This window comes from Aplidium turbinatum, chromosome 16 (assembly GCF_918807975.1).
Source record: "Aplidium turbinatum chromosome 16, kaAplTurb1.1, whole genome shotgun sequence".
Lineage (NCBI taxonomy): Eukaryota > Metazoa > Chordata > Ascidiacea > Aplousobranchia > Polyclinidae > Aplidium > Aplidium turbinatum.
Genome location: NC_137487.1, coordinates 20,181,264 through 20,205,661, shown reverse-complemented (window position 1 = coordinate 20,205,661; position 24,398 = coordinate 20,181,264). Strand labels below are relative to the sequence as shown.

General features: G+C 36.7%; 1 protein-coding gene across 1 annotated transcript; it reads left to right on the top strand.

Annotated features, from left to right (window-relative positions):
- The first annotated feature begins 15,742 nt into the window (after positions 1–15,742).
- On the top strand, positions 15,743–23,000 carry LOC145785845 (uncharacterized). The gene is made up of 4 exons (XM_082597553.1): positions 15,743–15,950; positions 16,414–16,513; positions 18,341–18,407; positions 22,067–23,000. The coding sequence occupies exons 1-4, from the start codon at positions 15,811–15,813 to the stop codon at positions 22,915–22,917; spliced, it is 1,158 nt and encodes a 385-aa protein (XP_082453679.1). The 5' UTR covers positions 15,743–15,810; the 3' UTR covers positions 22,918–23,000.
- The last annotated feature ends 1,398 nt before the right edge of the window (positions 23,001–24,398 follow it).

Genomic DNA, 24,398 nt, shown 5'->3' with positions numbered 1-24,398 from the left:
CTGAAAGAATCCCCCTGCGATTAACAACGTGACATCCACCCACAAGATTTTTTTTTTGCTCTCATTGACAGTCATGCAAACGAAGTGATACCAACCAACAGACAACCGTTTTCTTATTGATTTACGGTCTGCAAACGTTGAAACAATGTAATTTTTGTTTTGCTATCTAGGTAGTGTGTCTCGCAACTCCTAAATAAGATTATCAAATAAGATTAGTTCTGCGGGAAAACCTCGAAACTGGCAACTGCGATGCCAATCAGCGTGTGTACTGCAGCCCTCGAAATTAGCTTCCATCTACGGCGGCAAAAACATTGCCGTCGCCAAATCAGCAAACCTTGGATTGCGGAGGCAATTGCCGTATGCTAGTTTAAACAAACGAAATTTTATGCGCTTATTCTTCATGTTTCATATGGCGGTAGCCCAGAGCATCAGGCAAGCTATTTTATGCGCTGACAATGCTCTTGTGAACTGTAAAAAGTTTGCAACCTTGTGATGTAAATACTGGCTTAATTGTTACGAAAAAGTTATTCTTTCATCGAATGCTTATTGTTTACCGGTGTCGTTGGGAATATAAATCATGGTGGTTAAAAAGTTAAAAACAGGTAAAAAGTGGAATTTACCTGCTATAGGTTATCAAGCAGAGGGAACATAAGAAAAGTTAGTGCGGTATTTTGCAAAATTTATAAAGAATTTTATGACGGAAACAAATCGGAATTAAAAAAGCTACGTGGTCAAGTTTAGAAAGTAGAACAAAATTGGATAAATGGTTCTTCGGCAGTAAAATAATACTTCCGATCATATGGCATCGCGCGTTCACGAGCGGGCAGTTTTCCGTCTTCAAGTATTCCAGTGACGACGCGACAACCTCATCCTCCGATACAGCATCTGGTGATTCCGATTCTGACTAGTTCTTTATCCAACAGACTTTGTGTTGCTCGCAGTATCCCAATTGTGCCGAAATTATGTTAGTATAAACGTAAGTCGAGACAATCTTCTCGCAGGGAGCTAATATAATTTGTTACCGGTACCTGTTTGAGCAATTAACGTTATTTTATGATGGTTCAACGTCGCTAGATGTCGAAAAACAAACGTAAATTTCTTCTTGGGCAGTGTTGTTACCCAGGCAGCAAAATTTGTTATTTTTGCATTGATTTTGCGTCTGTAGACGTTAAATCGATGTAGAAATGATGGTTTTGCTGTCTGGGTGCGCAATATAACCCGCTGGGAAAATTAAATCGATTTGTGCTGACTCGAACGTTGAATCAACCCAAAATTAACTTACTTTCCCCTAAGTTATTTGACGTGAATTAACGTAACAGCGTGCGTATTGCGTTGCTTGCTTTATTGCTACTTTTAGCGTCACAACAAATCAAACGATGCGGTCGTGATAGACTACTCTAGCATATTTTTCCCTTCTGTTCTCGTTTTACATGTTTTGGTACAATTTTGTCGTAATAAACGTTCACAGCAATTGCCGACGCAATTTCAACTTTTGCCCTTTGGCCTGGGCAAAGTTTTTGCCAAGTAAAAATATGCTATAAGTATAAAATAAAATATTTTCGAAGACTGCGTGAGTGTTCACAGCAAGTAAAGTGGTCTGAGGTGAGGTCTTGGTGCGATGTTTCTGCTGATTAAACTCACACTGCGAGTAAATCAAACAGGAAGGAATTTTGAACAATTTTTGTCCTAATTAAGGGCTCATTTTGCGGCGTCATTTTTATTGCCGTAGCAGAATGGCCAGAATGACGTTTACGGCGGCATTTACCACGGCAATTGCCGAGTGCCGCCGCTAATTTCGAGGACTGGTACTCTGTAACCTATTTGTTGCACTACTTGTGCGCAAAAGTCCATCATTATTGATAATGTTATTACCAGACAACACATCAACCACTTTTTTTGTTGATGTAAAGTGCTTCTGACAGGTAAATAAATTCGCTAAATTTACCTAAGATACCAAAAAGATGACCCTAACAAACTTCCCTGACCAGCCAATCGTACAAAATATCAACAGGCTACTAAGTTACACGCTTGCAAACTTTCGTTGACATCGGCGAATCTGGCACTCATTCAATTGCAAAAATAAAAACGGCAACACCGCTGTGACGTCACAGTAAGCGGGAAAGATAAATCCTTTCTTTGAGATGACTTGATAAAGTATGGTACGGCTACTGCAAAACGTGAATGTGTGGGGCTCTGTTGGTCTAAAGCATGTGCAAATTAAGAATTACCGAAATGAAAAAGTGAACTTATTATTACTATCAGGTTTCGATCAAATAGGTTGATTTTACTTTTATCAAACAGCATCTCAATTCAATTGAAATTGCAGTTTCATAGGGCTACAATTTTCATACTTTTTTATTTGTCCTAATCTGGCTATAGCCATTTGCAGTGTAACAACAGTATCTCACAAACAGTATATACCTTTAATTTATGGTTGAGGCAATGCCTACAAATTGCTGTTTATGTGACATTGTCAGTGACAAAGATCGTGTGCTTTCTTTTCCCACTTTCCCACAAAACAAGGTACTGAGAAGAAAATGGTCAAAGTTTTCTTCAAATGTTCGAAAGTGGGATGGGCCATACAAAACTAGTCGTATATGTTCACTTCACTGAAGATGATTTTGTTAATACTACTCAAGTAAAAATGCCTACAGGCATGTGTTGGAGTGTATACTACAGTACAAGGTGATGCTCTCGGAAGCAACACTCGGATTGTGATGCCGTCATGCATTGTTTGGCAAATCCGAAACAATTTTCCAGATCCAGATGGCCGTTACACAGGATTTCAATGGTCAACTGAAGGCACATTATGAGAGAGAGAGAACTTTTATTTATTTTTGAATAGTGATGATGAATTAAATATGAATGATGATTCGTACAATTTCTTCATTTTTCACTTCAAAAATAATTTTGACCAAACTGTGATCCACCAATTACATCTAGGAAGCGTTTGTTTCATTCGTTGCTAACGACGTCCACTTAGGATGACGTAATACCACCAAAGTCGTCCCAGAGCAGTGAAATATGGAGTTTCGCCTGTGGTGGCGCTGCGGAGCAGTCGTTTGATTAAGTTACGCCCTAACCAGTCGAGCTACGAGGTTAAGATTAAAAAGTTCGCTAAGTGTAATTCTGCGCTAGGAAATGCTTTGAAAAGTTACTATACTTGGATCCAACCTGTCAGGGGCACTTTAACGTCTGCAGACGAAAAACTGTTGATTTGCTGTCCAGGTGGTTTTATTTATTGTCGCTCTACAACTGCTAAGATCTTTTAGCAGCAGGGCTCATTTTTAATGATATATCAGGTGTAGACTATATTGACAGATATGTAGCCAGATATAATGTAGACTCTTTATGGACAGACATAAAACGAAAAACATTGTTGTCAGTGCTAAAATCTTGCAATTTCAAGCAATTGCAATATGTCTGTCAATAAAGAGTCTACATGAAGCAATACTTCGAAAATGTGTCTTTGGTATTTGTCACCTCAACTCCAGTTATAATCAACAACAGCAATGGCTTTTTTGGTAACCTGCTCTGATGATGTCGCCAAACTTCCAAGCTTTTCTTTCACACCTTCACATCTTTAAAATGAATCCTTGAAGGACCTATTAAACAGTAACGTCTAAGACCTATTATACAATGAGTTAACCGTACTTGTTGCTGGCGTAGACCCTATGGTCTCGCCCTCTGCTAATTCAGCAATTTCACATAGAAGCAGTGACGCTAGAAACCTGAGATTTCATGACTTTTACTTTTTTTCTTGCCCCAACTTTTAATTCCGATTATGTTGGTATCGGATAATTGTGAAGTTCACAAAAAACCTTTTGTCACAGCCAGTTATAAAATCCAAGAAATTTGGTGATATTCAATAGCTTGATTGACAGTTTACTATTAGCGTGCGGTTTCATTTTGTGTCTGTCAGTCATAACACGACGGCGCTAAAATTCCATTCTGTACCCAGGCGTTAAAATCCGTCATTTTTACATTGATTCAACGTCGATTTTTCTGTCTGGGTAGGGAGTCGGTCTCTGACGCTATACGAGTCATTCTTTGTTGGCAGACATCAATTAGGAAGGTAATCTGTTATTGGCGCAAATTGCTTTGTAGTGCAAAAAGTGCATGGAATACTGTTTGCACAGAAACGGAAAAACAAAATTGATGAAATTCTGTGTTCAATGCAAAAAGATTTTCAAAATAAAATGTGAACTGAGAAATTTGACCAAGAAATGGCGAAAATAGGTCAAAAACCCAGTCTTTATCACCTTTTCTACCTAAAATACACAATCACGAATATATTTTGCGAAATAAATTGATTGAAGTGATAGATAAGGCTTTTGACTAATGGCATACTTTTTCCCGTTGTTATTTGATATCAGCCGACGGAGTAATTAGCAGTAAGAGAGACGTAGACCTGATGGTCTCGGCCAGTAACTCTTGCCGCCAAAAGGAAGCAGTAACAGATACGGTTAAGGCACTTGAAGAACCAACTTTTGTAAGTTTTAAAAATAAAGCTTACTTTTCTAGCAAAATTATATTACATGTACGCTTCAAAAGTCATTTCAACAAAAACAGTGAATTTTGGCCGTGGCGGAAAAGAGTTTAACACCCCCCTTACGAAGACGCCTCTTACACAGTAGAGCTATTGATGTAACGCTAATTAATCTTACTTTGGCAATTAAAATGGTTATAGACATTAAGTATTATTATTTCACATTTTTATGTAATTGTGTTTGCAATGAAAGTGAAAAAACATGTTTTGTTTTTCAATATTTGCTTGTGTATAATAGATCCTTCAGGGGCAGGACCATTATACACTCTTCAAAAAAGTTTGTATAAGCTTCAACCTCACAAAAATAAATTCGATTGTCAAGATATTTGCATAGTCAATAAACATTAACCTTGGCTATATTCTCGAAAAATTTTGTCTTATTTTGATATAAGCTGAAGAAATGAGAACAAAAAAGAAAGAAATGTCTGATAGGTCCTGTATCTCCCCTACTACAAAAAAATAGTAAAATTGAGTTTTTTGTTTATAACTATTTTTCAAGTAGTTCTAGAATAAAAAGTGTTCTTAGAGCAGATATAAACATGCCACTTTTGCAGCTTTTGATGTAACGTTCATCTTTTTATCTCCAATGGTTTTCGAAATATGACAATTTTTATGAAAATGGGCCATAGAAACGCCCAGCGCGACCGTGTGACGTCATTATTTTCAATTTTTTTCACGTTTGTGTTTGTAAAAGTCCACTACTAATTTTCAGAAAGTTAAGGAAAAATCCATGAACCTCGCCATTTTTGGCACAGTCTATTCTGCATTGCTAGTTTCCACTGCAGAGTTAACCACCATCAAATTCAGACAACGTTTAACAGGAATGGGTTTGGAAAGCTATGAGCACAGCACAGCATTTATTTCACGTTTTAAATTTTTAGTTTAGTTAATAATTTGTGCTCCAAACAATACTTTGACTTTATTTGGCGTTTGAATGATTTTCTTTGAGAAAAATATTCCAAACTATTATAAAATAGAAACCATTCGAATTCTCAACCATTCAAAAATGACCTTTCCTAAGTGCAGGTGTCACTCGTGTCGGTATCAACGTGGTTTGATGTTTCTCGCAAATAGTCGAATAATTTCTGCTTTGATTGTTTCACGCATTGTCTCAATTAAAATTCTTCAAAAAACGAGTAATTTTTTTCATTTTAAGTTGGAAAGTAGCGGGTAGCCGGAGTGCCACTGAGAGAAATGTAGCGCCGTTCAGCTACCACTACATTAGAACAAAAGTAGTGCCGCTACCGGAGCTGTTACTCCAACAAAAATGTAGCAGCGCTACCGCCAATTCTGTCAAAACAATAGCGACGCTACAAAAGTAGCGCGCTACTGCCCACATCTGTGTAAGGGTAATATGTTGCACAGTGTGTGTCGTAAATATAATTTCAACAACGTTTTCAAATTTACAGTATATTTGATCTGTTTTTGATATTTGATCTGCAAAAAATGTTTCATTCTTTATTTGCGTTTATCTTTACATAAATAAATGTTACAACAAAACTTGATCGTTTCACTTAAATTTTGGCCAGCTCTAAGTCCAAGCATATCCCCATCCATCGCATTATGTTTATTCAGTACAGAAAAAGGTCGACATTCCTTTTTGGGTTTTATATAAAAGATAATATAAATCAAATATAGTTATTACTATCTGAAGCCTTTACAAATTGTTTCACCTAACGGATCATAAGAAGGTCTGAAAAAACATGCAAACAGCAAAAAATCGATAATTCTGAAAAGATATTAAATATTACAACTGTAATTTAATCTGCCAAAAAAAGTCTCTAAACCTGTACTTCCTGAGGAGATATTAAATATCACAACTGTAATTTAATCTGCAAAAAAAACCCTCTAAACCTGAATTCCTGAAAAGATATTAAATATTATAACCGTAATCCAATCTGCAGAAAAAAACACCTCAGAATCACTAAGGACAACCTCCATCCGCCACGACAAAGCTTCAATCAATTTGTCCCAATGGAAACCAAGCAACATGATGGCAACATCTATGACATCACAAAGAAGCAAAATGCTTATGTGATGATCAGCGCAACCTGTAGTAACCTGAACAAAATTAATAAAAATTGTTTTTAAGCCTGTAAAATTAAATGAGATTTATAACCTGTAAAAATCAAATGAAATTTAATTTTTTCAAAATTATAACCTGTGAAAATCCCAAGGAATTGTGATGATGTAACCTGTAGTGACCTGAACAAATTAAATAAAATCTGTTTATAAACCTGTAAAAATTAAATGAGATTTATAGCCTGTAAAAAACAAATGAAATTTTTTAAAAAACCTGTGAAAATCAAAAGGAATTTATTTTATTTAGAAGTACTTGAGTTTAAATTTGTTTTTATGACGACATTTGCCGACCAGTTCCGAACGCCTGTTTCAAAGGTGGCCACTATCAGCTTTCAGAATGGCCAGCTTTTCAGCCAAACATAGGCCACAATTGTTACGACCACCTCCACTATAAGGCCGAGCACAGCTGTGGATGGACCAAGTTATTTTAGGATCAACACCCTTGTCTTTAAGGTCCCAAACTGCCTTAGATAGTTCGGTGCTGTTTCGTTTAGACCTGTCCATGAAGGTACATTTATGGTTGGAAAACGTTTTTTAAAAGTAGTTTCACAACAACCAATGTAATTAAGAACCTTTGGGCCGTTATCAATGGTGGCTTTGTAAACAACAGCCTTCTGCAAGCATTGCCCATTCAAAGGACAATCTTGCCTCACCCTACAATTGCAACCAGGCTGCGATGGTACATTATTAGCCTGCAATATTGCTTTATTGTGGGAGGATATGACGCTTGCAACATTCGGAGTACAACTGTAGCTCAGCTTAATAGTATTACGGTTGAATATTTTGTGCAATCTATGATGGGTGGAAAGTGTATGGAAACAAGTTTGAAAAATTCCTTACCAATATTGCTATCAACCTGCAAGCTGAAAGGAGGGTTAAACCATAAAATTTTCCGGCTCCTTTTCCTAGATGTTAGTAAGTTATTAGCAGGGTTGTAGCAAACTCTCTCCGCAAAACCACTTTTCGAAAGGGCATCATTATAAACAGATGCGGTCTTATCAAATTCATTTTGGCCAAATGATGTGGCGGACAATCGCTTTGAAATCATAGTCGGGATTTGTCTCTTAATGTTTGGTGGGTGATTGGACTGGGCATGGATGTAAATTGGATCATTATTGGGTTTTCTATAAGGCCAGAATTTACCAGATAGAAAATTCAAAGTGATGTCAAGAAAATCGGTTTCAATTAGTCCAGTATCCACAGTAATATTTAAGCCATGTTGTTTAAATAATTGAATGACATTTTTCCTCAAACGATCAATTTTAGGGCCGGATAAATTACGCAAAATAGCCAGACCATCATCACGATATAAGCCAAACATGTCTCTGTCAACAATAGCAGAAAGTTCGTTCAAAAGAAACAAGCCGACCAACTCACAAATCTCAGCACCATCAAATGAGCCCATTGTAACATCAAACAAACCATCTTTCTTAGCCCAAGTTTCACCATGATAATGTATCGGCAAAATACAAAAAGGTGAATCCTGCTATCAGTGACACGATCAATACTGAGGCTAAAAAGATTGCCAAGGCGTTAAAGGTTGATGATCGGGTTAAAAAAGTATCAAGCAACCCAGCGTTTATTACGCTAAAAGATCATAAACCTAACTTTACATCGAACCCTAAATGCAGGTTGATTAACCCTTCCAAGACCCAGATTGGTCGTATAAGTAAACAATACTTGGACTCTATTAACGTAACCATCCGTGATGCATCACGACTGAATCAATGGAAAAACACAGACTCTGTGTTATCCTGGTTTAAGGCTATTCCATCTGAACGTCAATGCACCTAAGTTATGAAATTTGACATTGTTGATTTTTATCCATCCATTACGGAGGAACTTTTGTGTAAAGCAATTGAGTTTGCCAAACCATTTATGGATTTGGATGATTGTATCATACAAACAATTTTCCATGCTAGGAAATCGTTGCTTTTTGATGGTGGTGAAACTTGGGCTAACTTGGGCTAAGAAAGATGGTTTGTTTGATGTTACAATGGGCTCATTTGATGGTGCTGAGATTTGTGAGTTGGTCGGCTTGTTTCTTTTAAACGAACTTTCTGCTATTGTTGACAGAGACATGCTTGGCTTATATCGTGATGATGGTCTGGCTATTTTGCGTAATTTATCCGGCCCTAAAATTGATCGTTTGAGAAAAGATGTCATTCAATTGTTTAAACAACATGGCTTAAATATTACTGTGGATACTGCACTAATTGAAACTGATTTTCTTGACGTCTCTTTGAATTTGCTATCTGGTAAATTCTGGCCTTATAGAAAACCCAATAATGATCCAATTTACATCCATGCCCAGTCCAATCACCCACCAAACATTAAGAGACAAATCCCGACTATGATTTCAAAGCGATTGTCCGCCACATCATTTGGCCAAAATGAATTTGATAAGACCGCATCTGTTTATAATGATGCCCTTTCGAAAAGTGGTTTTGCGGAGAGAGTTTGCTACAACCCTGCTAATAACTTACTAACATCTAGGAAAAGGAGCCGGAAAATTTTATGGTTTAACCCTCCTTTCAGCTTGCAGGTTGATAGCAATATTGGTAAGGAATTTTTCAAACTTGTTTCCATACACTTTCCACCCCATCATAGATTGCACAAAATATTCAACCGTAATACTATTAAGCTGAGCTACAGTTGTACTCCGAATGTTGCAAGCGTCATATCCTCCCAGAATAAAGCAATATTGCAGGCTGATAATGTACCATCGCAGCCTGGTTGCAATTGTAGGGTGAGGCAAGATTGTCCTTTGAATGGGCAATGCTTGCAGAAGGCTGTTGTTTACAAAGCCACCATTGATAACGGCCCAAAGGTTCTTAATTACATTGGTTGTTGTGAAACTACTTTTAAAAAACGTTTTCCAACCATAAATGTACCTCCATGGATAGGTCTAAACGAAACAGCACCGAACTATCTAAGGCAGTTTGGGACCATAAGGACAAGGGTGTTGATCCATCCACAGCTGTGCTCGGCCTTATAGTGGAGGTGGTCGTAACAATTGTGGCCTATGTTTGGCTGAAAAGCTGGCCATTCTGAAAGCTGATAGTGGCCACCTTTGGAACAGGCGTTCGGAACTGGTCGGCAAATGTCGTCATAAAAACAAATTTAAACTCAAGTACTTCTAAATAAAATAAATTCCTTTTGATTTTCACAGGTTTTTTAAAAAATTTCATTTGTTGTTTACAGGCTATAAATATCATTTAATTTTTACAGGTTTATAAACAGATTTTATTTAATTTGTTCAGGTCACTACAGGTTACATCATCACAATTCCTTGGGATTTTCACAGGTTATAATTTTGAAAAAATTAAATTTCATCTGATTTTTACAGGTTATAAATCTCATTTAATTTTTACACGTTTAAAAACAATTTTTATTAATTTTGTTCAGTTTACTACAGGTTGCACTGATCATTACAACAGCATTTTGCTTCTTTGTGATGTCATAGATGTTGCCATCATGTTGCTTGGTTTCCATTGGGACAAATTGATTGAAACTTTGTCGTAATGGATGGAGGTTGTCCTTAGTAATTCTGAAGTTTTTTTCTTCTGCAGATTGGATTACGGTTATAATATTTAATATCTTTTCAGGAATTCAGGTTTAGAGGGTTTTTTTGCAGATTAAATTACAGTTGTGATATTTAATATCTTCTCAGGAAGTACAGGTTTAGAGATTTTTTTATTGGCAGATTAAATTACGGTTGTAATATTTAATATCTTTTCAGAATTATCAATTTTTTACTGTTTGGATGTTTTTTCAGACCTTGTGATGATCCGTTAGGTGAAACAATTTGTAAAGGCTTCAGATAGTAATAACTATATGTTATAGTCGTCATTTTATTTACGTTGAATATATGTAACTCGTGACCAGCGTCACTACATAATCACAGTTCAGCGTTTTCTGGTACAGACGTTGGAATTGATTACCACCGCATTGCGAGTGTAATCAATTGAGCGTTCTGTACCACGTTCCTTAGTTGATTGTTTTGCGTTTCTTTCTTGATATATATTGAGTTGTTTTTGTGCACATGAGTCAGTAAGTAACAAGAGGTAAATGGTTTTCTCACTTGGTTGGCTATCGCTACAATTATTATTGTTTATTTTATATTAAACGTCTGGAAATACAACACTATATTTGATTTAATTCGCTCTGCTTTGCCGTTTTGCTTGGCATTGAGCACTTTTTGTAGTATTAATAGTTTTCATTGTTTTAAGATATGGATATAAAGATATGGATATAAAGCTATATATTATAACATTGAGGCCATAAAAACTGTGACTTCACCTAGAAAAAGTTCATCCAAATTACAAGGATCAAGATGTGCGATAATGATGAAGACGAAAAGAAGATACTGTGAAGCGTCAGCGCTTGGATTCAACAGCGAGATTCCAGCAACATTCCAAAGGCATTGCTGAAGCGTCTGTTGAGGCTAGTTTTATGATCGCCAAGCAACGTAAACCGTACACAATTGGCGAGACTCAAATCCTTGTGCTTTCGAACTGGCTAAAATTGTAATTGCTGCAAGTTCCTCTTTCAAACGATACTGCACGGCAAAGAATTGCTGATTTGTCTAACAATATAAAAGAGCAGGTAATTACAGAAATAAAAAATTAACAATTGGGATTCTTCTCAATTCAACTTGATGGAACTACTGACATTGCATCTTGCTCCGAGCTCTTGGTGTTTTGCAGATACGTCAGAAAAAGACCTAAAAGACAATATCCTGTTTTTTGCTACATTAGAGACCAATACAAGATTGATAGAAAGGTTGGCAGCGTTGTTTGACCAAGAATAACCCGGTTTGGAAAACGTTTGTGTGATGCACTGACGGTACTCCTGCCATGTTAAGAGCTACAAGTGGCCTACAAACATCAGTTGGTAGTCGTTCACCTCATGCCGTCTCAATGCATTGCATGATACACAGACAAGCCCTTGCATCAAAAACTCTTTCAGAATCTCTTCAAAATGTTCTGAACATAGTTATCAAGGAGATAAACTTTGTTACCGCTATTCAGAAAATTATGCTCGGAGATGAATGCTGAACACTTATATTTACTTTACTGCACTCGAGTCCGTTGGCTATCAAAGGGCAATGTTTTAGCAAGAGTTTTTGAACTATAGAAAAAATTAAAAGAATCTCTGAACATGCAGGAAAACTACGAATTGGAATCTTGCTTTAGGGATAGTGCCTTCATGTTAAACTTGCTTATCTATTTGATATTTTTGACCAATTAAACCGCTTAAATCTCAAGCTACAAACAAGGAATCCAACTGTACTTAGCTTTATCGACGCTCTAAACGCGTTTGTGCAAAAGCTTGAAAACTGGAAACGAAAAGCTGAGAAGGGAAATTTTGCAATGTTTGAGACTCTTTCATCTGTGATACTGATAGAAGATAACTTGGTCACGAATTTATCGTCTGATATATTGCAACATCTTGTCAGTCTCCGGAAAAAAACGAACATGAATTTACAACTCTGCTTGTAAAGACATGTTTGAGACCTTATCTTTGCGAGTTTTGGGCAAGGGCGTGTGCTTATCAGCGTATCGGTGAAGAATGTATAAAAATGCTGCTACCTTTCAGCAGTCTATGTATTTATGTGAATCAGGGTTTTCCGCTTTGGTGCAGATGAAGTGCTAAATTGAGAGGCTCGGGACCATCTTAATGTGGAAGATGGTGCGCGTTGTGCGCTATCTTTAACCCCTCCAAAAATTCATATGTGGGTTAACAATGTTCAGGAGCAAGCCTCCTACTAATGATCGTTTAAATAAATAATCCGCATTGAAATGTTCTGCTGTTTTTTGTTTATAAACCTATTTTATAGTTTTTTTCTCATATAAAAACTTAATGGGCCACAGAATTTTTATGCAATAAAAATGGGCCACGAAAGAAAAAAGGTTGAGAACCACTGCTTTAGCCTATATCTCTTAGGCGGAGTTTTCATTTTTCAAAATTTTTTCAGTTTTAAAGGTTTAGGAGAATATTTTCAAATCTATAGATTGACAATTTCGAAAATCAAACTGAAGTGCTCCCATCTTTTGCAAAAGCACATTTCACTTCATCCTGAAATATGTCAAATTAATTATTAGTGAGTAAGGTGTTTAGTTTGGAATACTTTAGTAGTATCTTGGTTTTGAAGGGGCCCTTAAAACTTTACCGGTACTATCATTCAAGTTCACTGTTTTTGCTTTCGAGATATTCTATGCATTTCCAATGCCACCTGTTAGACATAGAATGGAGGGAGCAAAACTAGTTAGGAAATGTTGCATACTCTTTACAAAATTTACTTGTTTTTTTTCTTCAATTTTTGGGAGAGGTAGGCTACGTGAGCATAGTTATAGGTAATATTTATTTGTATGCAAGGCTGCAATTGTTTTTAGTGTTATCAATTTATTCTATGACCAAGGACATACTTTCAACCAACTCACATTCTTGATGGCCATTTTGGACGTGTGTTCTCGTGATCCCTTAGCAACCAAAAAATACTGCGACTCAATGGTTGGGGACCCCTGGTGTACAATATATCTTCCCCTGTTACCAGGTAGATTTGTTGTGATGCTTAAAGATAAGATTGTTATCAAACAAAGGAACTCGGACTGACTGTGTCCCATAAGTCCTATTTACTCACATCCCCAAAAACAATTGATTTTCAAATACAAAGCTAGATGTAGCCTAACAAGGAAATGACTTCGATGAGAAATCCAACACTGATGTTACCCCATTCTTTCATGTGAATCATAAAGTAGGTGATTGCCTACAAATAAATAATTAAATATGATGCTGCCTTTTTTGTTCAATGTCATTATGATGTATTTATAATACTTAAACTTATTCCATAATGAATATGTTTTAATATACAACTCCACTTAATGATATAATCACTTGCCTTGACAATTTGTTGACAAAAGATGAAAAACGTCAGTGAAAATCTAAAATGCGCACCCTCCCCACTTGTTTTGCTTTCAAGTATTTTACGTAAATAAAATATTGTAAATATGTCATTCAGTTGCAAAAGCATGTCTTCATGGATGGATATCATGTTTCTGCAAAAGCTTTTCTTCCAACAACTCATGACGGGAGAAATGTAAGGTCGTGTCGTTTTAGGCAATGTTAAGTTAACGTTCAATATTCGTTAATGCGATAACTTAAAAGTTTCCCAATAAAACAGATTTTTCAAATACCTGCAGGAAACTTTCCTCGTCAATTGCTTCGTCAATTGCTTTGCTTCGTCAATTGCTTTGCTTCGTCAATATTACTTTGCTTATGGAAAAGTTTTGTTATTTTATTGGCTTGTAATGAAGTTTAGCATTTGTATGGCAAGAGAGAGGGTTTCAAAACACACTCTATTTTCCTATTTTTTTATTAAAAAACTTTACATCGAACTTTCAAAATTTTACATTTAGCCTACTTGACTTTTTTAATTCTTCTTGGGTCATGACTCATGACTTGTAGTTTTAACGCATTAAAAGCCGCCACAAGTACCCATTGCTCTTTTTAGGAAATATTTCAGCCTCAAAGTTGTATTTCCATAACTTTTTATTTAGTTTAAAAAAATTTGATCATTTTTGCTTTTTTAATGCATTTTTTTGTTTGCCTTTTAAAAGGACACCGGCCACATAGTCAAATGTAAATCTCGCGATACCTTAACATAAGAAGGTGTTTGTTTCGATAGAAATTTGTCAGATCTTTCTTGAAGGACGCTTAAAAGTTATTGTATGAACGTATTATATTCACGGTAACCATTGGCGTAGCTAGTGGGAGGGTGACCCCTTCAGTAGGCAGTCTTCCCCCCCCCGTCGGAAGCTTGTGGCGGCAGAATATTTTTAAACGTAAACGAAAAAGCATAGTAAAAATCTTTTTTGAAACGGATTTGGCTCGAATTCTATTTTGCTGATTCCCACTTCACGCGTTCAGGGGTGCAAAATCATGGTCAGCTGCGGGCAGCACAAACCATAGCTATACACCACTGACAGTCGTCGGCTCCAGCTCGTGACCGAGCATTGGTTTCGTCATCAAATCGAATTTGGCTTTGGATGGTGATGTCATATATGGCTTTGGAGGCCAGTCAATGATGGAAAAGAACCATGAAGAGACATAATTCATATCTATTACCAATAGGCAATAAAACATGCATGCACCTTATCACTTCGGGTCATCCGGCTCTTCTCATTTTTCAACAATTTTCAAACTTTCACAAAATTCAGAAAAAGTACGTTGTTCGCAAATATTTATCAACACCTTTCAAAACAGACCCTAAACAACTACTAGCAAGTCCAAAATGATTCAATTAAAATAAGATGATGCAATACTGATGTATCCAAAACGATGTCCTTTTAAAAGGACACCGGCCGTAAATGGGTTAAAAAGACAAAGCCAGTTCTCTTTCAAGCCTGCAACTCGTTAATTGTGTGCGTTGTTCTTAAGGTGATTATGCTCTGAGTGTCAATTTCCTTTCTTTGCCAATGTTTGTCCTCGTCAATAATAATAGAAGTTCCTTCTGTACTAGATCAGATTTCATAACTCTTTCGTCAGTCAGGGATGGGCAAACTTGTTTCTCTAATCTTATTATAACTTTTGAATCAAAGATCATACATTCTGCGATTGTGAAATAGATGTACAGAATATAGCTATAGAAGTGTCAATGTTAGTTTATCACAACATAGTGCATGAGAGGTGACAGTTGCAGTGCTAAGAACAATATTTGTAAGTCACAATCAAGATTAACAAAGTTATAAAAATTAGCGTTTTTAGTATCAATCCAAACATGAAACTAACCACTTACGATACATCGATTCAACGTCTGCGATCGTTGAATTTTTTTTTTTTTTTTTTTTATAAAATTTGTTAACCACCAAACAAGTTGCTAGGAGGCTTCAGCAGCATTGAATGAAGATGCCAGGACATGACTTGTCAACATGTGTGGCTTGATTCATTTCTTTTCTATCCCTTATTATAATGAAATTAATGAAAATACAAAACTCTCTGCCTCTAGTCCATTGTTGATTGTCTGATTAATGAAATTAGAAATAGTTGATTGTAAAATTTCTATAAAAATTAATCAATCTGTTTTACAGGAAATAATAAAAGCTTTTTTCAATATTTTCTATACTTTTCTTTGTAAGGAATTATTCTAGTTTTTGGCTGCGCTAGAATAAGATACAATGGCGTCCAGCGTTACCGAAGAATTCCAATGTGCAATATGCATTGAACCTCTGAAGAGGCCCATTCGTGTGCTAACGTGTGGACATAGCTTTTGCCACAACTGTCTAGCCAGACTTTGTCAGAACAATCAGGATAAAAGGTAAGAAGGAAATATTCTATAAATTGGCACATTTCGCTTTCATTGTAATAGACAAGCACTTTATTTTATATTTTTTACTTTCGAAATCATCATCAATCTCCTATAGTAGGATAACTTGTGACAAGTTGTTCCCACATCAGTGGTTCCCACATTAGTGGTTCCCAAACTTTTAGTTAAAAAACGTAACCAGCGCACATTTAAAAATAGAACCCGTTGAAGTGTCAGGTTGTGAAAAGACACAACTATTTTACATTAAGTTCGATGCAGAGTTGACTTCTTTCTACGATTTTAAAGCTGCAAATAAAATACAATACGACAATATAAATTTAAAAGTTCCCAAACTGTGCAATGGAAAGTGGTGCAATTGATTAACAAAGCCAACTCTACTTGAAAATAAAAACGCCTTTTTTCATATCCAATATTTTAAAACACAAAGCTTGCAATCTTATGTCCACCATTGCAGATGTCCAACGTGCAGAAGACCCATTGCCTTGTCTGGCAACGGAGTGGGGGGAGTGTCCCGAAACATCGTTTTAAAAAACGTCATTGAGAGATTGGGAAAGGTAAGTGGTTGAACATTTCAAAGTAGAAATGTTCGAGACAATGTTTTAGTCAAAACCAGGGGTGCCTACTGCATAAAGTGCGCCTCGCGAGAAAAATATCTGCGCCCCATCACCCCCCCCCCCCCCCCGTATATGATATCATATGATGAAAGAAACTTGCTAATTGTGAACATAATCCAGGACTTTTTGCATTTTTTATTGTTGAAGCGGTTTAAGTTCAAAAAGTTGTAGTCTAAGTAGTTTTTTAACCTGCAATATCAACAAGTCAGAATAACTCAGACAAGCCTACGTGCTTGACTTTTGGTAAGTAATCATTCTATTGCGCAATAATCATATACTGTATCAGTTATTAGTCAGTTGGATTTGCACATACAGTCCAGTCAAACCGCTTAAACTGGACAAAGCTAAGCTGGTTCGGTTAAGCGAGAAGATCATATTTCACAATTTTTGCATGTTATAACGTCTTCGTTTTGCGATCATTCCTCCGTATAGTCCACCTTGAACTCCATAACTTGTTTCTCTGTAGTTAGGTAATGTAAATGTAATGTAACTTCATCCCTAAATGTAATGCTTATCAACACAAATTAAAGGAAAACACCACTACACCAAATTAAATTTAAAAACTTTTGCAGTCACGTGTTGTGTGGTGGTTGAGTTTGTGTCACTTCGTTTCAAACTGAGTTTCACAAAATAAGCCATTCTGGAAAAAATGTCGTTTTTGCCTTTACGTTGTGCAAACTTTCACGTTATAGGCTAGTTTTTGGCTTGTTTCAACTTGTCAATAGATTAGGCTACTTTTGGCCTACAATTCAGTTGCAAATGAACTGGAAAAATAAAAAAATATCTGGCAACCTTGCCACTAATAACTTTGCTAAAACAAAGCAGAATGCCATCAGCAACTTTTGACTTGAAAAAGCCTAAAAATGTCAACCATAAAACTTCTTTCTGGTGGAAGGGTGGTCCGTTTAAACGGGCTAGCTTCCAAACAACCACTTTATCTGGTTCAGATCTTTACCAGGTCGGGTACGGATTTGACCAGGTCTTTACCAGGTTACTCGATTTGCATTCGGAAGCAATCAAAACGGTCCGAATAAGCGGATGATCCGATTAAACGTGAGTCAGTTAAGCAGGGTTGGCTGTATAACCAAACACGTTTCGTGATTGGTTGCCCAACAATATGCAATCTTAAAGTTTAAGCCAAATTTCAAGGATAAGAATGAGTGAAAAATTTAATGTGATTTGCCAAGACTTGCCGATAGCGAAATGTGGCCCTTGGTTGCAAGATTTTGGGCACCCCTGATCTAAACCAAACGAAACCTGTGAGCAAAACGAAACAGAATATATAAATAGTTTTAAAATTGGTCTGTCTGCACTGTTTAAGTACCAAAAGATCGGTCAACAGTCTCAATATTTTATTAGAAATCGATTTCCAATAAAATATTGAGACTGTTGACCTATCCTTCGGTACTTGGAAAGTGCAGACAGGCCAACTAGTAATGGACAAAGGATCGTCGCAGCATAGTAGCAGCTCAGATGGTCAGGCAGATCTCCTCCCTCAGTTTAACACTAGGGAACTTCAAAGACATAGTTTTAAAATTATAACAAAACGTTAAAAGAATAATTTCAAACAAATCAAAATAGCCTATAAAGGTTGTTCCTCTATATCTTCGTATGGAATTGCTATACCCTTGCAGTCGCACTGACATTCATAATATGGGAGACGCTGCAATAATTGAAACAAATTGAATCAATCTTTTAACTCATCTTTAGAATTTATTAAATATTAAGACATAAAGTTTCCAACTTTAATAAACTTTTTATGTTCAGATGAAAGTTATTTCGCAGACTGTCAAGAAAGAACTTTTCACTCCTGCGACCATCAAGCAATTACAAGGTAAGTAACACAAACACTTGTTATGGAATGCTATGTGATTGGAATGCAGTTGTCCTTTCTTTTTCCGGACTAATTGGTGCATGAACCGGTACCTGTGAAAAAATATTCGAATTGCGCAAAGGTTGAGGATATTGTATATCTCACAAAGTTTATTAATTTGAAAAAAAAAATGTCCCAACATGAAAACGGACATTCCAATTGTATAGCCAACGTGGAATAGTCTACTGTCTTTATCAAGCCCGTTTTTTTTTACTGTATCCCGGAATTGAGATAAACTTTTCCCGTTTTTCCCCGAATTCTTTCAAAACCGAGAATTTAGAAACTCTGTGATCACTGCCACAACATTGATACTGCCATAAAAAGCGACCTGCGCATAGTGACCGGGTTCTTGATTCCGACACTATTGGACAATCTTCTCATTCTTCCTAGCATCCAACCTGCTGACTTTCATCGCGAAGAAGCCACTCTGTCTCTCAGTCGACGAGCATTGGAGCCCAACAATCTTTTTCACGCCCACGTCTTTGCTCCTTCCAACGAGCAACCACGTCAACTGAAATCAAAACATAAGCGAAACAGATGTAAAAGACATCTCTGCGGCTAATTGGGCAGATCATAAATGGAAGTCCATTCGTTCATCCCTGACGCCGACACTTGCTCCACCGGTCTGACACTACAAATACAGACGTGGGTGCGCTTCCTCTCTTTGCACGAGCGTCAGGCTTTTCCACTCAACCGTGCACCAATGGGGAATAGCCTCTTCTTCCTCCTGTGCATGTGGTACCAAAGAACATACCGAAGGGCACATCATCAATGACTGGACCATCTTCAAGAATCAAGCCACCTAAAGGAGTGGAACGTCTGCTCGTCTTGAATGATGAAACTAAAGACTATCATAAATATATTACTGTGTATTTACTGTCCATTGCACATAGGCCTACTAAACATAGGCTGTGTAATATGCATAGCAGTACTAGTTTTGGACTAGGAAACTTTGTAATTCGCTCTAGCAATGCATGGAAATTTCACTTGCTGCACGGATTTTAAGACTTTACATTTCCAAAGAAAAACCATCAAAAAACCTTGCTCTTTTAGCAGAACGATTTGAGATAAAATGAAGAAATACCGTATCTGAAGGAGCAAAGAATTTCCATGCATTGCCAGAGAGAATTACAAAGTTTCTTAGTCCAAAAATAAAAGAAACAGCAATAGCATCTCTCGAGCGCAATGCCTATTTTGCTCACCCAGAAAATATTTTATTGGCCATGTTGGGTGATAGTGATTACCAAGTTCGCTGTTTAGCAGTAAACAAAATTATGGCTATCCGCGGTGAGCTGCAGGCAAGTGCTGATGCTGAAATCCCAGCAGAAAGTTATGAAGGAGGATATTGGCCAGAAGATGAACCAGATGAAGACGTATCTTCTGAAACCTTTCGCCGTTTTAAAGTCCCAAAAATTAATGTAAAGGCCAAAGTTTATTACAAACTTGTGGACATGAACATGGACGGTGTTACTGAACCACCAGCAATTAGGAAGAAGTCCTCTGTCGAAGTAAATGACATTCGTACCAACCCTCTCAAGCTGCTACATCCATGCCACAATCAAGCAGTTGAGCGCCACATTAAGCTTGTCAGTGAAGCAACAACAGCAGTTGCAACATTTGAGCGACGTGATGGGCTTATACGGCAAAAAATTAGATCCAGAAAGATGATGAAAAATTTGACAATAAGACTCATTTTGCCACAGATTAGGCAAAGTAATAACTGCAGTGTCACTTTTCTGTGGGCTGCATCCTGCATTATTTCACTGTTTTTTTTTTGCTTTTCACTGCAACTTTACATTACTCAAAACAAGATGCCAGTAGTATTTTGATTGTAAAACGTCTTAGGGAAGGTTCAAATATTACATAACGCTGTTTTTCCAAATTTTTGACCCCCACCCTCCTGCATGTGACACCAACGTAACGTTTTGTCAAGCCAGTTAGAACACAGGTAGGCTACAACATTTCAGTTACACACTGCAGAACATTATACTGTACAGTGTACACTGCTATGATAACTTTGCAACTAAATGGCTTTTCATGTGTGCAGGAGTGGAGACGATTTTATATTAGATTTTGCTAGTATATCGTTTTGTATTCGTTTTTAATGAACGCTCTTAAGACGTTCATTGGTCTAATTCTATGTCTACAGTAATTGTCAATTGCACACAACTCATCAAAAGAGATGCTTTGGTGACAAGTGCTGACTGCTGAAGTTTGCGTGTCAGCAGTTTTAATAGCGAAAATCTAGAAAGGCTGATGTGATAGAAATGCGAAGGTATGTAAGAACATGAAATACCAGTTTTTTCTAAATATCTCAATAAATATATTACTTAGAAGAAAAATTGTTTTAGGGCAGATAGAATTATGACTATTCTGCATCATTTGAGTGTAAGAACAGATTTCTACCACAAGCGGTTCTCGAGTTACAGCATTTTTGAAACTTGACTCCCGCATGACCTTGATGGGGGAGTTGGAGGCCGGCTTTTGCCCCCAATTCCCCAAAAAAAATTCTGGGATGTTTTTGGATCATTTGCCAGGCATTAGGACCACCCCATTTGTAATTTTCAAAAAAAAAGTTTTTTTAGCCCACCCTAGTACATGTACTTAGTAGCACGACTCAGAGAATACTTTGAGTTTGGTCTTTTGTTAAAACCAAAAAAAAAGCTGTCATCAAAACGCATCACTTTTGAAATATAAAATTAAAAACAGGAAAAAGAAAAATGACACAGTGTTTGTCTTAAAAATATAAGATGACTACGACTAAGAAAGCAAAATACTTCAACATAACAAAATAGATCTAAAAAAATTGGTGTTTTGGAACTTTCGTCTAAATGCAAGTCCCCTGAAAAGATTTTGAGATAATAAAACCATCTCGGGTACAAAAGCTTACCCCATACCATCCCTGTCAACGGTACTAGCTGCCGACATCGTCGCAATTTCAAGTACTAATCTATCAACTGTTAAATCACATTTTCAAAGAAAATGAGAGGGCATAACATTTTTTTTTTGTAAATTTTAACTAAATGGTGTTGATTGATTGGTTTGATTTGGAACGGTCATTCCAAATGATGACCGACAATACAAAACTCCATTGATATAAACTACTGTATTAAACATCAAGCATACCGCATGTAACAGCATTTTTACATTTTTCTATGTCAAATAGCTGGAAAATGCTCAACTATTTGAACATGAGTGGCCCTTTACCCAAGGGTGTCGGGAGTGGTAAATACTGCTTTGCGTGATTTAAGCTATTGATTGAATACTGAGCTTTGGTAGCTATTTTTTTGATTATTTATTTTCTCACATTGACAATCAATATGAGACAGACTAAAATAAATGGCTCCCGAAAGAGCCGTGAAACACTTCAGCAAAATGGGGGGAGGTAACACGTTATTAAGTATCGACCACAATGAAGCACAGAAGAGTCGACCGAATACATTTTATTTGTTTGCCGCCACCTGGCGGAAAATGCAAGCGTCATGAAAGATCCAAATCCACTTCAGTTGAATTCGTAACATCCATAGAGTGGTTAATCACTTAAAACCACAAGTAGGTTTGCTCCATTCCAGTGCACAAATCTCATCTCTGATTGTTTTTACAATTTCATGGTTTGACAGGTTCAGCAGCAACTTATCAGCAACACAACAACTTTCAAAAAGCGGTAGAAACCCTGCAAATAATCATCGACCATGTCGAAGGATGGGACAAGTTACAACCAAGCATCGACCAAGCGGAATGCTTCTTGAGTTTGAAAAACATTCCAGAAGCAGAAGTTGTTTGTGTTTCGATTGCATCCATCGTTGATGCAAATCAATCGTCACGCTTGACCGATCAATCACGTGACGTTTATGATGAGAATATTAAAAAATTAGTTTTGAAATTTGTGAATGTGAAAGAATGCGATTGCGCAATCTCATTGGTTCATTGTAGATTTCAATTTATTAAGAATCATTACGACGGTGAAAGCAGGTTAGATAAACTTGGAAGCGTTGGTCGGTTGATTGGGGAAATATCCACAGAATTATCAAAACAAAACAAACAAGAACAAATTAAACAACAATATTCATTTATGGAAGAAATTTTAAACTTCATGCAAAATATAAATAACGTTGATCTAAAAGTTAAATGCCTAGAAATTACTTGGTTTTTGAAGCACTTTGGTTTCTGCTGCAACAAAGCAGCTGATTGGTCGAAATCGATCACAAAGAACGAATGCGCAATCACATTAATGAAAACAGCATTCAATGTTGAAGCAAGTCAATATGGTGTATTTGGATATTGCCACAATTGTATGGGAGTTGCGCTTGAAAACATCAACCAACTGTTTGACGCTAAAGCCGCTTACATAAAAGCAATTGAAATCTACAACACAGCCAGTGATTGGGCGAGTGAAGAAGATAAATCGTCAAATATTTCTTTATGTAAAAACAATTTGAAAATAGTTGAAAGAAAAATTTTGCAAAATTAATTTTTTTTGGGGATTGCAATTGGGAAATCATTTGTTTAAAATGATTCTCAATAAAAGTTTTTGATCGGTTGCTGATGAATTGATTATCGTGATTTGTGACGTAATAAAATATTTTTAATGTTTATGGTTCACAAATAACATTGATTGCGTCATAGTTGACTAAGAACACACGTTTATGAAATAACAGCAGCCGCTACACATAATTACAACATGGCGCAAATCGAGTGCCACGTTTATGACAGGAACATAGAGTTGTAGAGTATTGCTTACTTGCATCTGTACAGAAGTGTTGCCTGATGTCAGTATAGGCTATTTTAAACTGAATTAAAACGAGTTGACTACACTATGCAACAACAAAAAAATTCTCGAGTTTTAAGCTTACCTTGGGCTACTATTGGTCGCTGAATGTGAATTTGGAGTTAGTTTTCTTTATATTGTGAGTAGTTTTTGATATATTTGCAAGATTAGGTTTTTCAGAATTTGCTTGTTTAAACAAGACAACTAAATACGTCAAGTGTTAATGCTGGGGTTTAATTAGGATTTAGAAAGTGATAGTTTCATCATCAGTTTTTATCTAAATGTGTCTTGCGGTCATGCCTGTAAAAGAATTACATGAAAAACATAAAAAAAAAATTTCCGGGAATTTTTCGCGCATTGAAGCCTAGTATCGTGGAACATGGCGACCACGTAATTGGTTGCTAATTTTGCGTGGGAAACGGAGATGTGTCCCATCATAGAATAAGAAAAGAAAAAGCAATTACATGTCCCACCATCCACTCTACAATTGCTACAGCTCCACATTATAAAGATCTGCCTGTGTCGGCTCTACCTATGTTAGAGTCATCGTCTAGTGCCTCTACATTTAACTTAACAGAGATGTAGATATCCACGAAGCTTGTAAAAGTAAAATGTGAAAAGCAAGATAGAGTGACGTCATTATGCTTTCTCTGCCTTACATATAAATTTGAGTGGTTCCAACAAAACAAAGTAACACCTGGTACAATCAAGTTTTGGTTCAGAGATAAAATATTTGCTTTTGGGCGTCAGCACGTTTTTTCCAACAGAGAAAGTTGTTTCAACTGCAGCACTGGAACGATTGCGGAGTTGCATTTAAAAAGATGAGATGTTTTAAATCGTTTCCGGAAAGGCTCAAGAATTTTCTTCTGTCTGTAAAAAAGGCTTCCACAATTGATTTGTCTTTCCCTAGCTTACCAACGTTTGATGCGATGGCACCAATACACTAAAACTTCATCTTCGGATTCGCGACTGGTGTTGGACTAAGGGTGGGCAATTCAGAATAGTGGGTTCGAATCGATTTGAATCCTAAACTATTTGAATAATTCGAATGCAGAAATAGGATTTGGAATGAAGCCTATCTCATTTTTTTCACGTCACATTTACATTATTTATCACTGATGGACTGAACCATGTCAGTAGCCGAATAGTTTCGCTTTCGGCTCTGGTACTGGTACGGTAGATCT

What these genes read in the sequence shown, in the direction of transcription:
- LOC145785845 (XM_082597553.1), top strand. Translation starts at nt 15,811, where the DNA reads ATGGCGTCCAGCGTTACCGAAGAATTCCAATGTGCAATATGCATTGAA. An exon ending in CAGAACAATCAGGATAAAAG is followed by an intron (nt 15,951 to 16,413) that starts GTAAGAAGGAAA and finishes CCACCATTGCAG; the next exon opens with ATGTCCAACGTGCAGAAGAC. An exon ending in TCATTGAGAGATTGGGAAAG is followed by an intron (nt 16,514 to 18,340) that starts GTAAGTGGTTGA and finishes TTTTATGTTCAG; the next exon opens with ATGAAAGTTATTTCGCAGAC.